General features: G+C 51.1%; 1 protein-coding gene across 4 annotated transcripts in view; it reads right to left on the reverse strand.

Moving 5' to 3' along the window:
* Positions 1-9,080: 9,080 nt before the first annotated feature.
* LOC135518914 (ankyrin repeat domain-containing protein 50-like) overlaps positions 9,081-13,018 on the reverse strand; it is a 22,323-nt gene continuing 18,385 nt past the window's right edge. For all 4 annotated transcript variants that reach the window (XM_064943864.1, XM_064943865.1, XM_064943863.1 and 1 more), the window contains 2 exons: positions 9,924-13,018; positions 9,081-9,549 (listed from right to left, as the gene is read on the reverse strand). The exon at positions 9,924-13,018 is cut by the window's right edge and continues 437 nt beyond it. In XM_064943864.1, coding sequence (XP_064799936.1) covers positions 9,938-13,018 — 3,081 coding nt within the window. In that variant the 3' untranslated portion in view covers positions 9,081-9,549; positions 9,924-9,937. The remainder of the gene's footprint in view (positions 9,550-9,923) is intronic.

The raw sequence follows: 13,018 nt of genomic DNA on the forward strand, positions 1-13,018 counted from the left end.
TGAAACTGGTAGTGAAGCTAGTTACTTAGACTGGTAGTGAAGCCAGTTACTGAGACTGGTAGTGAAGCCAGTTACTGAGGCTGGTAGTGAAGCCAGTTACTGAAACTGGTAGTGAAGCTAGTTACTGAGACTGGTAGTGAAGCCAGTTACTGAGGCTGGTAGTGAAGCCAGTTACTGAGGCTAGTAGTGAAGCCAGTTACTGAGGCTGGTAGTGAAGCCAGTTACTGAGGCTGGTAGTGAAGCTAGTTACTGAGGCTGGTAGTGAAGCTAGTTACTGAGGCTGGTAGTGAAGCCAGTTACTGAGGCTGGTAGTGAAGTAGTGAAGCCAGTTACTGAGGCTGGTAGTGAAGCCAGTTAATGTGACTGGCAGTGAAGCCAGTTACTGAGACTGGTAGTGAAGCCAGTTACTGAGACTGGTAGTGAAGCCAGTTACTGAGGCTGGCAGTGAAGCTAGTTACTGAGACTGGTAGTGAAGCTAGTTACTGAGGCTGGTAGTGAAGCCAGTTACTGAGGCTGGTAGTGAAGCCAGTTACTGAGGCTGGTAGTGAAGCCAGTTACTGAGGCTGGTAGTGAAGCCAGTTACTGAGGCTGGTAGTGAAGCCAGTTACTGAGGCTGGTAGAGAAGCCAGTTACTGAGGCTGGTAGTGAAGCCAGTTACTGAGGCTGGTAGTGAAGCCAGTTACTGAGGCTGGTAGTGAAGCCAGTTACTGAGGCTGGTAGTGAAGCCAGTTACTGAGGCTGGTAGTGAAGTAGTGAAGCCAGTTACTGAGGCTGGTAGTGAAGTAGTGAAGCCAGTTACTGAGGCTGGTAGTGAAGCCAGTTACTGAGGCTGGTAGTGAAGCCAGTTAATGTGACTGGCAGTCAAGCCAGTTACTGAGACTGGTAGTGAAGCCAGTTACTGAGGCTGGTAGTGAAGCCAGTTACTGAGGCTGGTAGTGAAGCCAGTTACTGAGGCTGGCACCAAGAAGAGGATGAAGTGAGGAGACACTTGAAACTTCTCTTCAAGCGTGTTTTCACTTTGAAAATCCTTCTCCACATACTAATGTTTACATAGTGGAATCACAAAATACACTTATAAAGTGGTAAAACCTAATGCAGCTAGTTGTGCAAGACATAAGATAAAAGGACATGCTTTTCTGTGTGTGCTTTTCTCCTTGGGGAAAATAACAGTTTATTGAAAGGGGGTATGGCAGGTTTTTAAACACCTCCACGCTAGCGGGCAGTATACTCTGGCGTTGGTGCATCCTCTGCAGAAGTAGGTAATCGAGGAGGTGAACCTAGTCTACTTTCCGGGTCAAGGAAGAAAGGAGAACAGACTTTTGCCCATTTGAGAATCTCCCCAGATTATATACAGTACCAGTCAAACGTTTGGGACACTCATTTAAAGGCTTTTCTTTATTTGTACTATGTTCTACATTGTAGAATAATAGTGAAGATATCAAAACTATGAAATAATACACATGGAATCATGTAGTAACCAAAAAAAAAGTGTTAAACAAATCAAAATATATTTTAGATTCTTGAATGAGTAGGTGTGTCTAAAATTTTGATTGATAGTCAGGGTAGCCTAGTGGTTAGAGCATTGGACTAGTAACCGCGAGGTTGCAAGTTCAAACCCCCGAGCTGACAAGGTATAAATCTGTCGTTCTGCCCCCTGAACAAGGCAGTTAACCCACTGTTCCTAGGCCGTCATTGAAAATAAGAATTTGTTCTCAACTGACTTGCCTAGTTAAATAAAGGTTAAATAAAATATATATATATATATTTGAGGCTACCCACTGGTTGTTTCAATGTAATTTGTTAATGTATTATGTGTAAAAGGATTTTGGATTTGAAAAAAGTTATCTATTTATCAACTCATTTCAACCAGCTAAACACTTAAATACCATGACTTAACATGACTAACAGGTTAGTACCTCAATCACATGTCAATATAATCATCAGATCTATGTACATGTATATGTAGAAACATCTCATTCCAAAATCATGGGCATTAATATGGAGTTGGCTATAACAGCCTCCACTTTTCTGGGAATGCTTTCCTCTAGATGTTGGAACATTGCTGCTATAACAGCCTCCACTCTTCTGGGAAGGCTTTCCAATAGATGTTGGATCATTGCTGCTATAACAGCCTCCACTCTTCTGGGAAGGCTTTCCACTAGATGTTGGAACATTGCTGCTATAACAGCCTCCACTCTTCTGGAAAGGCTTTCCACTAATGTTGGAACTTTGCTGCTATAACAGCCTCCACTCTTCTGGAAAGGCTTTCCACTAATGTTGGAACTTTGCTGCTATAACAGCCTCCACTCTTCTGGGAAGGCTTTCCACTAGATGTTGGATCATTGCTGCTATAACAGCCTCCACTCTTCTGGGAAGGCTTTCCACTAGATGTTGGAACATTGCTGCTATAACAGCCTCTACTCTTCTGGGAAGGCTTTCCACTAGATGTTGGAACATTGCTGCTATAACAGACTCCACTCTTCTGGAAAGGCTTTCCACTAATGTTGGAACTTTGCTGCTATAACAGCCTCCACTCTTCTGGGAAGGCTTTCCACTAATGTTGGAACTTTGCTGCTATAACAGCCTCCACTCTTCTGGGAAGGCTTTCCACTAGATGTTGGATCATTGCTGCTATAACAGCCTCCACTCTTCTGGGAAGGCTTTCCACTAGATGTTGGAACATTGCTGCTATAACAGCCTCCACTCTTCTGGGAAGGCATTCCACTAGATGTTGGAACATTGCTGCTATAACAGCCTCCACCTTTCTGAGAAGGCTTTCCACTAGATGTAGGAACATTGCTGCTATAACAGCCTCCACCTTTCTGAGAAGGCTTTCCACTAGATGTAGGAACATTGCTGCAATAACAGCCTCCACTCTTCTGGGAAGGCTTTCCACTATATGTTGGGACATTCCTGCTATAACAGTCTCCACTCTTCTAGGAAGGCTTTCCACTAGATGTTGGAACATTGCTGCAATAACAGCCTCCACCTTTCTGGGAAGGCTTTCCACTAGATGTAGGAACATTGCTGCTATAACAGCCTCCACCTTTCTGGGAAGGCTTTCCACTAGATGTAGGAACATTGCTGCTATAACAGCCTCCACACTTCTGGGAAGGCTTTCCACTATATGTTGGGACATTGCTGCTATAACAGCCTCCACTCTTCTGGGAAGGCTTTCCACTAGATGTAGGAACATTGCTGCTATAACAGCCTCCACTCTTCTGGGAAGTCTTTCCACTAGATGTAGGAACATTGCTGCTATAACAGCCTCCACTCTTCTGGGAAGGCTTTCCACTAGATGTTGGAACATTGCTGCTATAACAGCCTCCACTCTTCTGGGAAGGCTTTCCACTAGATGTTGGAACATTGCTGCTATAACAGCCTCCACTCTTCTGGGAAGGCTTTCCACTAGATGTTGGAACATTGCTGCTATAACAGACTCCACTCTTCTGGGAAGGCTTTCCACTAGATGTTGGAACATTGCTGAGGGGACTTGCTTGCATTCAGCCACAAGAGCATTATTAAGGTCAGGCACTGATGTTTGGGTGATTAAGCCTGGCTCGCAGTCGACGTTCCAATTCATTCCAAAAGTTGTTCGATAGGTTTAAGGTCAGGGGTCTGTGCAGGTCAGTCAAGTTCTTCCACACCGATCTCGACAAACCATTTTTGTATGAACCTCGCTTTGTGCAGGGGGGCCTTGTCATGCTGAAACAGGAGAAGGCTTTCCCCAAACTGTTGCCACAAAGTTGGAAGCACAGACCATTATTCCTCCTCCACCAAACTTTACAGTTGCCACTATGCATTGGAGCAGGTAGCATTCTCCTGGCATCTGCCAAACCCAGATTAATTTGTCGGACTGCCAGATGGTGAAGTGTGATTCAGTACTCCAGAGAACGCATTTCCACTGCTCCAGAATCCAATGGCAGCGAGCTTTACACCACTCCAGCCGATACTTGGCATTGTGTATGGTGATCTAAGGCTTGTGTGCGGCTACTCGGCCATGGAAACCCATTTCATGAAGTTCGTGACGAACAGTTCTTGTGTTGACGTTGCTTCCAGAGGCAGTTTGGAACTCGGAAGTGAGTGCTGCAACAGAGAACAGACGATTTTTACACACTTCAGCACTCGGCGGTGCCGTACTGTGAGCTAGTGTGGCCTGAAAGTAAAAGAGTAATTACCAACGTACATTCTTTTGCATCTGAGCTCCTAGAGTGTGCGGCTAGCCAGCACCTCGCCTAAATAGGTGTGCATTTATTTTTCTTCGAGCTAGTATGGCCTACCACTTTGCGACTAAGCCGTTGTTGCTCCTAGACGTTTCCACTTCACAATAACAGCACTTACAGTTGACCGGGGGCAGCTCTAGCAGGGCAGAAATTTGACGAACTGACTTGTTGGAAAGGTGGCATCCTCTGACGGTGCCACGTTGAATGTCACTGAGCTCCTCAGTAAGGGCCATTCTACTGCCAATGTTTGTCTATGGAGATTGCATGGCGGTGTGCGGTGTGCTATAACAGTCAGCAACGGGTGTGGCAGAAATAGCCAATCCACTAATTTGAAGGGGTGTCCACACAAACACTAAATATATATATGTGTATGTTATTTGACCTTGTTTATATATAGGGGTAATGGTAACTACTTCTAAACTTCCAAAGATCCAATAGATGACCGATAGCACACCTAGCTACACGTTCAAATGACAGTGTCCTTTGTTGGGAAAATCAGATGTCAACCTCACTCCGAAACATACATTCACCATACAGCTTGTGTAAAAAAAGGAGTTACTTTTCAACTAGTCAATGTTTAAGTAGTCTACACAAAAATGAGCTGAAAGCTGCTCAGTGTCTAAACGTGCTGACATGATAGCAGAGGTAACCAGGGTGCACAGAGGTAAGCAGGGTGCACAGAGGTAACCAGGGTGCACAGAGGTAACCAGGGTGCACAGAGGTAACCAGGGTGCACAGAGGTAACCAGGATGCACAGAGGTAACCAGGGTGCACAGAGGTAAGCAGGGTACACAGAGGTAAGCAGGGTACACAGAGGTAACCAGGGTACACAGAGGTAACCAGGGTGCACAGAGGTAACCAGGGTGCACAGAGGTAACCAGGGTGCACAGAGGTAAGCAGGGTACACAGAGGTAACCAGGTTGCACAGAGGTAACCAGGGTGCACAGAGGTAACCAGGGTGCACAGAGGTAACCAGGGTGCACAGAGGTAACCAGGGTGCACAGAGGTAACCAGGGTACACAGAGGTAACCAGGGTGCACAGAGGTAACCAGGGTGCACAGAGGTAACCAGGGTGCACAGAGGTAACCAGGGTGCACAGAGGTAAGCAGGGTACACAGAGGTAACCAGGGTGCACAGAGGTAACCAGGGTGCACAGAGGTAACCAGGGTACACAGAGGTAACCAGGGTGCACAGAGGTAACCAGGGTGCACAGAGGTAACCAGGGTGCACAGAGGTAACCAGGGTGCACAGAGGTAACCAGGGTACACAGAGGTAACCAGGGTACGCAGAGGTAACCAGGGTGCACAGAGGTAACCAGGGTGCACAGAGGTAAGCAGGGTACACAGAGGTAACCAGGGTGCACAGAGGTAAGCAGGGTGCACAGAGGTAACCAGGGTACACAGAGGTAACCAAGGGTACACAGAGGTAAGCAGGGTACACAGAGGTAACCAAGGGTAACCAGGGCACACAGAGGTAAGCAGGGTACACAGAGGTAACCAAGGGTAACCAGGGGACACAGAGGTAAGCAGGGTACACAGAGGTAACCAAGGGTAACCAGGGCACACAGAGGTAAGCAGGGTACACAGAGGTAACCAAGGGTAACCAGGGGACACAGAAGTAAGCAGGGTACACAGAGGTAACCAAGGGTAACCAGGGCACACAGAGGTAAGCAGGGTACACAGAGGTAAGCAGGGTACACAGAGGTAAGCAGGGTACACAGAGGTAAGCAGGGTACACAGAGGTAAGCAAGGGTAACCAGGGTACACAGAGGTAAGCAGGGTACACAGAGGTAACCAGGGTACACAGAGGTAAGCAGGGTACACAGAGGTAACCAAGGGTAACCAGGGCACACAGAGGTAAGCAGGGTACACAGAGGTAACCAAGGGTAACCAGGGCACACAGAGGTAAGCAGGGTACACAGAGGTAACCAAGGGTAACCAGGGCACACAGAGGTAAGCAGGGTACACAGAGGTAACCAAGGGTAACCAGGGCACACAGAGGTAAGCAGGGTACACAGAGGTAACCAAGGGTAACCAGGGCACACAGAGGTAACCAAGGGTAACCAGGGCACACAGAGGTAAGCAGGGTACACAGAGGTAACCAAGGGTAACCAGGGCACACAGAGGTAAGCAGGGTACACAGAGGTAAGCATCGACCTGGATGGCAGACATTACGTCTCATATATCAGTCAGGAATCGTTGTTCAGTCAGGAATCGTTGTTCAGTCAGGAATCGCTGTTCAGTCAGGAATCGTTGTTCAGTCAGGAATCGCTGTTCAGTCAGGAATCATTGTTCAGTCAGGAATCACTGTTCAGTCAGGAATCATTGTTCAGTCAGGAATCGCTGTTCAGTCAGGAATCACTGTTCAGTCAGGAATCACTGTTCAGTCAGGAATCATTGTTCAGTCAGGAATCGTTGTTCAGTCAGGAATCGCTGTTCAGTCAGGAATCGCTGTTCAGTCAGGAATCACTGTTCAGTCAGGAATCACTGTTCAGTCAGGAATCATTGTTCAGTCAGGAATCGCTGTTCAGTCAGGAATCGCTGTTCAGTCAGGAATCACTGTTCAGTCAGGAATCATTGTTCAGTCAGGAATCGTTGTTCAGTCAGGAATCATTGTTCAGTCAGGAATCGTTGTTCAGTCAGGAATCGCTGTTCAGTCAGGAATCGCTGTTCAGTCAGGAATCGTTGTCGACGGTGGCTTCACATTTCAATATACTGTTACCTCTTTACTTAGGTTGACGGCATGACGTTGATTCATTTTACTCTCAACATTGAAACGAGGTGAAATAAATGCCTAATCAAATATAAAATGTTTCATCATTTCAATCACTCAAATGACTAAATCTACCAACCTGCCCCCAGAACAGTCCATGAACGCATTCCACAGGGATGCTGAGCCCATGTGGATGTCCTTAGGGTGGTGGACCATGCTTGATACACACGGGAAACTGTTGAGCGTGAAAAACCCAGCGCCTGGCACCTATCGTCATACCTCGTTCAAAGACACAAATCTTATGTCTTGCCCATTCACCCTCTGAATGGCACACACACAATCCATGTCTCAATTGTCTCAGGGCTTAAAAATCCTTCTTTAACCTGTCTCCTCCCCTTCATCTACACTGATTGAAGTGGATTTAACAGGTGACATCAGTAAGGGATCATAGCTTTCACCTGGATTCACTTGGTCAGTCTCTGTCAAGGAAAGAGCAGGTGTTCCTAATGTTTTGTCCACTCAGTATATATTGAATATAGGATACAAAATATGTTTTACATTTCAATGTGGAATTGTATACATGGTTCTTGCAAATTAAGTTGAAATTAGATGTATTATAATAACCTGTTAGTTAGATTAAATCAATGTATTTCAATGGAAGTTTTACCCTCATCTCATCATTCACAACGCCGGTTGATTACTTCTGTCAAATCCAAATGTATGTTCCACGTTGATTCCACATCACAATACGTTGACACTTTACATTGAAACAACAGCATTGATTCTACCAGTGGGTTCGCTCTCTGTCGCTGAAGAGAAGCCTGTTTTTAGGGCAGCAACCTTCCTGACCTGCTACATGCTGCATCTCTGACGAGCATCTCTGACGAGCATCTCTGACGAGCATCTCTGACGAGCATCTCTGATGAGCAGCTGGTCTGTGAGGAAACCATGTGTCTTTCATCTCGGTCTTTGTGACTTGTGACATGCTATCTATAACACCTCTGTCTCGTTGCACAGACGCTGCACACACACACACACGCACGCACACACACACACTGCACACACACGCATGCACGCACGCACGCACGCGCACACACACACACACACACACACACACACACACACACACACCTCAAACAGTGTTTGACATTAGTCTGCAATTTTAATTAAAGAACGGCATTATGCTTTCAAATGTGAATAAAATGGCAACAAGGACAAATGGAAAAGTACTTAGGCCAGATCGATGATTTCAAATGAATAGCTGGCTAAAGTCCCACTTTCTGTCTGTCTTTCTGATCTATGTCATCATGAGCAGTTCCGTTCCAACGGCATTACTCAGAGTGTGCTGGAACATTCCGCCTGCTGGTTGGTCAAAGTCATAGCAGCATTTCAACAGCATCGTAGGCTAGGTCAGGCTTTTGGTAGGACTGCGGTCTTTTCTGCTGAATTTGTATATGGCTCGTGGCCGCCCATAGATGCACGTCGACAGACTCCAAGCTGGTAATACCTGCCATGTCTCGGGGGTTTGAAAGGTAGAGAGAGCAAAACTCTGGAGGAAGATCAAGGCATCAATAGTGCCCTCACACAGGCAGTATCTTTCAAAACAGCTACGGTGTGAAAAAAGAGCTCCTATATATATATATATATATATATAAAAAAAAACGATCTTAAGTCCTGTGTGAGTGCGTTGTTGTGGGTCTCCCATCTCCCTTTCACACGTATATTGGCTGATCTGTTCTGCTTCAAATGAATGTTTTCCATCCACCGTAGAGTAGAACAGTTTGATTTCCTGAAGAAGTCCATTGATGATTGGTTAAGCGTCAAACCCTGGTCAGACCACAGCCCGGCGTCACTCTCTCACTCTCTCACCCTCTCTCTCTCACCCCCTCTCTCTCACCCTCTCTCACCCCCTCTCTCTCTCTCTCTCACCCCCTCTCTCTCTCTCTCACCCCCTCTCTCTCTCTCTCTCACCCCCCTCTCTCTCTCTCTCTCACCCCCCTCTCTCTCTCACCCCCCTCCCCCCTCTCTCTCTCTCACCCCCCCCTCCTCTCTCTCTCTCACCCCCCCCCTCTCTCTCTCTCTCTCTCCACCCCCTCCTCTCTCTCTCTCACCCCCCTCTCTCTCTCTCCCCCCCTCTCTCTCACCCCCCTCTCTCTCTCTCTCTCTCTCTGGAGAACTGTCACACACACTCTGGTCTGTCTCTGTGTGGTAGATCAGCAGGAGGACTGATAGCCCCTCTCCATCCGACTTGTCCAAGGCTTTGTGTGTGTGTGTGTGTGTGTGTGTGTGTGTGTGTGTGTGTGTGTGTGTGTGTGTGTGTGTGTGTGTGTGTGTGTGTGTGTGTGTCCACTATTTAGTGACAGCTGCTCAGAACAGGCGAAGGGGTAAAGTGTGGAATGTAAACGGCTTTCAAGTCTTTCAGCCCCTCCATTCTTCCTCTTCCTCATTCTTCCTCTTCCTCATTCTTCCTCTGGTCCGCTGAGTTGAAGGCAGCGAGGGTGGGGGGTGAGAGAAGGGAGGGGGGGGGGGAGAGAGAGATGCCTCTTCCGCTCTCATCTGCCCCGCAAGAACCATTATCCATTCTGAAAACGAACCCTTGAACTCCCACGTCCACCTAGAACCCACAACAGAGAATGCTGTCATTAAAACACCAGGCATTCCTCCAAATGTACCACCTGAAAGGACAGGACGTGGTTTTGCGACGTGTCCTCTATGAGAGGTCACGGTGTAATGAAGCTCTGGTTTTAAAAGGTGGTTTATATAATATAATACCACTGTGGACTTGAGTTTAACTCTGGGGAAGATCGATGTGATGAAATAGAAAAATGGACACAAAGTAACAGAAACTGGTGTCCAAATAACAGTAATATACTAATAAAATAATATTATTATAATAGAATAATATAACACCTCTGTGTCACAGCTTCTTTTTTTTCCTTTTTTTTACAGTTAGTCGACTCTCTTTGGTGACCAACAGACAGTACTCACCGTTAGGTCAGAGTTCACAGGGGCGTCTCCCTCTTGTATAAGGCAGCGCTGGTGGGCCCTTCAAACTGCAACTTGATGGCCTGTTTCAGGTTGAGCTGGGGGTCCGTGGTCGTCATGACCACCATGCAGGGAGGAGATGAGGCATTTCCGGGGGTTATAGACACCTTCCGGTTCTCCTCCCATCTCTGAGCCGGGCTCTGGACCTGGTAGGGGTAGCCCATAGGGAGACCGTCCCTGTTTTTGGGGCCATCTTGTCCAGGCGTCACCCCTAGAGATGCCATGACAGAGTTCCACCTCCCCCCTCCGTACTGAGACCTCTCCTCCTGGATCAGGTGGTGTTTACTGGGATAGTCGAACCCTGCTGGGTAGCCTTTGTAAGACTGTTCAGAGTCATGCACCATGGCCGTGACTGTGCAGAGGGTGGGTGGAGGAGGGCTTGCCTTAGGGCATTGGGCCCTGCGGTTGGTTCCGTGCAGGCTGCCACGGGCGGAGCCAGGTGGAGGCAGGGTGGAGTGGCGGGAGCGACAGCGTGGAAGGGAGTGCTGCTGGATCTGCTGGGTGAAGGACAGGCTGTCAGCGGGGACGGTCTGCACCGTGGCCTGGGAGTGGGCTGTGGAGGAGGATGTCTGGGAGCTCTGGATGGAGTGGAAGTGCTCGCCTGTGGAGCCTGGGGAGCAGGAGGCCGAGGAGGTGGAGGTGGAGGTGCTAGCACCATGATGACGCCCTGCCTGGGCCACGTTACTCCCTGAGCAGACGGAGGACGGGCTCTTCACAGTGGATGGCCGTGGCGACAGGGTGTTGGACGGGGGCAGACGGACTGAGTACGGTTTGGCTCCGTAGCTCTCCAGCAGCCTGACGATGGTGAAGTGGCCCCTCTTCCCGGCCACCTTGACGGGGCTGCGGCCGTACTTGTCTACGTGGTCTGGGTTGGCCCCTCCCTCCAGTAGCATGGCAACGATATTGGCGTGGCCCTCCTGAGCCGCGATGCTCAGTGCCGTGGCCCCCTGCTGTCTGCAGGCCAGATCCACGTTGACGCCCCTGACCTCCAGGAGCAGACGACCGGGCTCAACATGACCCCGCCAGGCTACGGAGTGCAAGGGGGGTCGTCCCTCCCCGTCCTGGGTGTTAGGGTCCGCCCCATGGCTCAACAGCAGCCCCACTGCATCCACGTTTCCCTGCCAGGAGGCCACGTGCAGCGCCGTTCGCCCCTCCCCGTCCCGGGACTCCAGGGGCACGCCCCCTTTCTCCATGATGAGGGCAGCCATGTCCAGATGTCCCTCCAGGACCAGGAGGTAGAGCAGCGGACGGCCCTCTGCGTCCCGTACGTCCGTGTCCGTGCCCCGCCTCATCAGTAGCTCCACCACCTCAGCGTGGCCCTCCAGGGCGGCGGCGCTCAGCGCAGAGTGGCCGTCGTACGCCCGGTGGTCGATGAGCGAGCGGCGGTCCAGCAGAAGCCTCACCGTGCCACAGTGGCCCTCCTGCGCGGCCAGGATGAGGGGGGTCCGTCCCTCGATGTCCATTTCTCCGACACGCGCCATGCTCCCACGCTCCGTTAGGACGGCACAGACCCCCCGGTGGCCCTCGCAGGCGGCGGCGTGCAGAGGGGTCCAGCCCAGATCGTCTTTATGGTTCTCATCCAGCCCTCGGTCCAGAAGTGCTCTGACCACCTCCACGCTGCCCCGTGCTGCTGCCAGGCTCAGAGCTGTACGACCCTCCCCGTCGATGCCATCCACCGTAGCGCCCCAGAACAGCACCCTGCTCACTGTCGCGGAATGACCCATGGCGGCTGCCGCCAACAGCGGGGTGACGGCTGCAGAAGCGGCGGCGGCGTGTGGCCCGGCGCTCTCGTCTACGTCTGCCCCAGCCTCTAACAACAGTTCTACCACCTCCTCGTGACCTTCATATGCCGCCAGCAGCAGAGGGGTCATCCCATCCTGGTCCTTGTGCCCCGGGTCCGCCCCTCGCTCCAACAGCAGGCTGGCCACTTGGCCGTAACCTTTGACTCCAGCCGCTGTGGGCACACAGAGAGAAGCCACTGACAGGGCAGTACGGCCGTCTCCGTCCGCCAGGTCGACCTCTGCCCCGTGGTCCAGCAGGATCTCTACCGCCTCCCGATGGCCCATGTAGGCGGCGGCAATCAGTGGAGTGCGGCCCTCCCGGTCGACCTTGTCCACCTGCGCCCCGTGGTCCAGCAGAGTGAGGAGGATCTCCTCGTGACCCCCCCAGGCCGCCGCCCTCAGCGCCGATCGGCCTTCAGCATCACACCCGTCCACGTCCGCCTCTGCATCCAGGAGGAGGTGCACGGCCTCGGTGTGACCCCCCCAGGCCGCTGACCGTAAGGCCGTCCAGCCCTCGCTGTCTGCATGCTCCACCATCCCCACGCCGGCCTCCAGATCCAGCCCCCTGGCCCAGTCCAGCAGCATCCCCAGCACCCTAACATGGCCCTGCCTGGCAGACAGAGTTAAAGGGGTCTGGCCCTGGTGGTCACTGATCAGAGGGTCAGCCCCTCGGGACAGGAGTAGGTCAGTCACTTCGGCTGAGCCTGCATGGGCCGCACTGGCCAGGAGGGTGCGTCCGTCTGTGGGGTCGGCCCGGTTCACGCTGACCCCGCTGTCCAGTAGCACCCTCACTGTGTCCTGCTTCTCCAGCGCCTGCCCGATGATGCCCCCCCCGCCTCCTGCACAGTGTACCCCCACGCTGGGGCCTCCATCTGGGGCACAGGAGGGAGGGAACACCCCACTCTTCATCAGCAGCTGGAGGACCTCCTGCCTGACCAGCACAGGGGGCTGAGAGGCAGGGGAAGAGGGGGAAAAGGGGCTAGTCAGAGGGGGCACATCAGCCCACAACAGCCACAGGGCCAGGAGGGCAGGGTTGTCCTTGTGCATGCCTGAGCTGACCAGGTGCGAGCCCATCTGACAGGTGTCCTCTGTGTTAAGGTGTGGGGCGCGCAGGGTGAGAGCCATGGCCAGCATGGTGTGTCCCTCAGACACGCTACACAGATACTTCTGGGTGCAGTATTTCACGTCCGTCAGCCACTCTGCGAAACTAGTGTGGAACAGGAGCTTTCTGCCTCCCGGCCCGTCGATGAGCAGCGT

This window comes from Oncorhynchus masou, chromosome 29 (assembly GCF_036934945.1).
Source record: "Oncorhynchus masou masou isolate Uvic2021 chromosome 29, UVic_Omas_1.1, whole genome shotgun sequence".
Classification (NCBI taxonomy): Eukaryota; Metazoa; Chordata; class Actinopteri; order Salmoniformes; family Salmonidae; genus Oncorhynchus; species Oncorhynchus masou.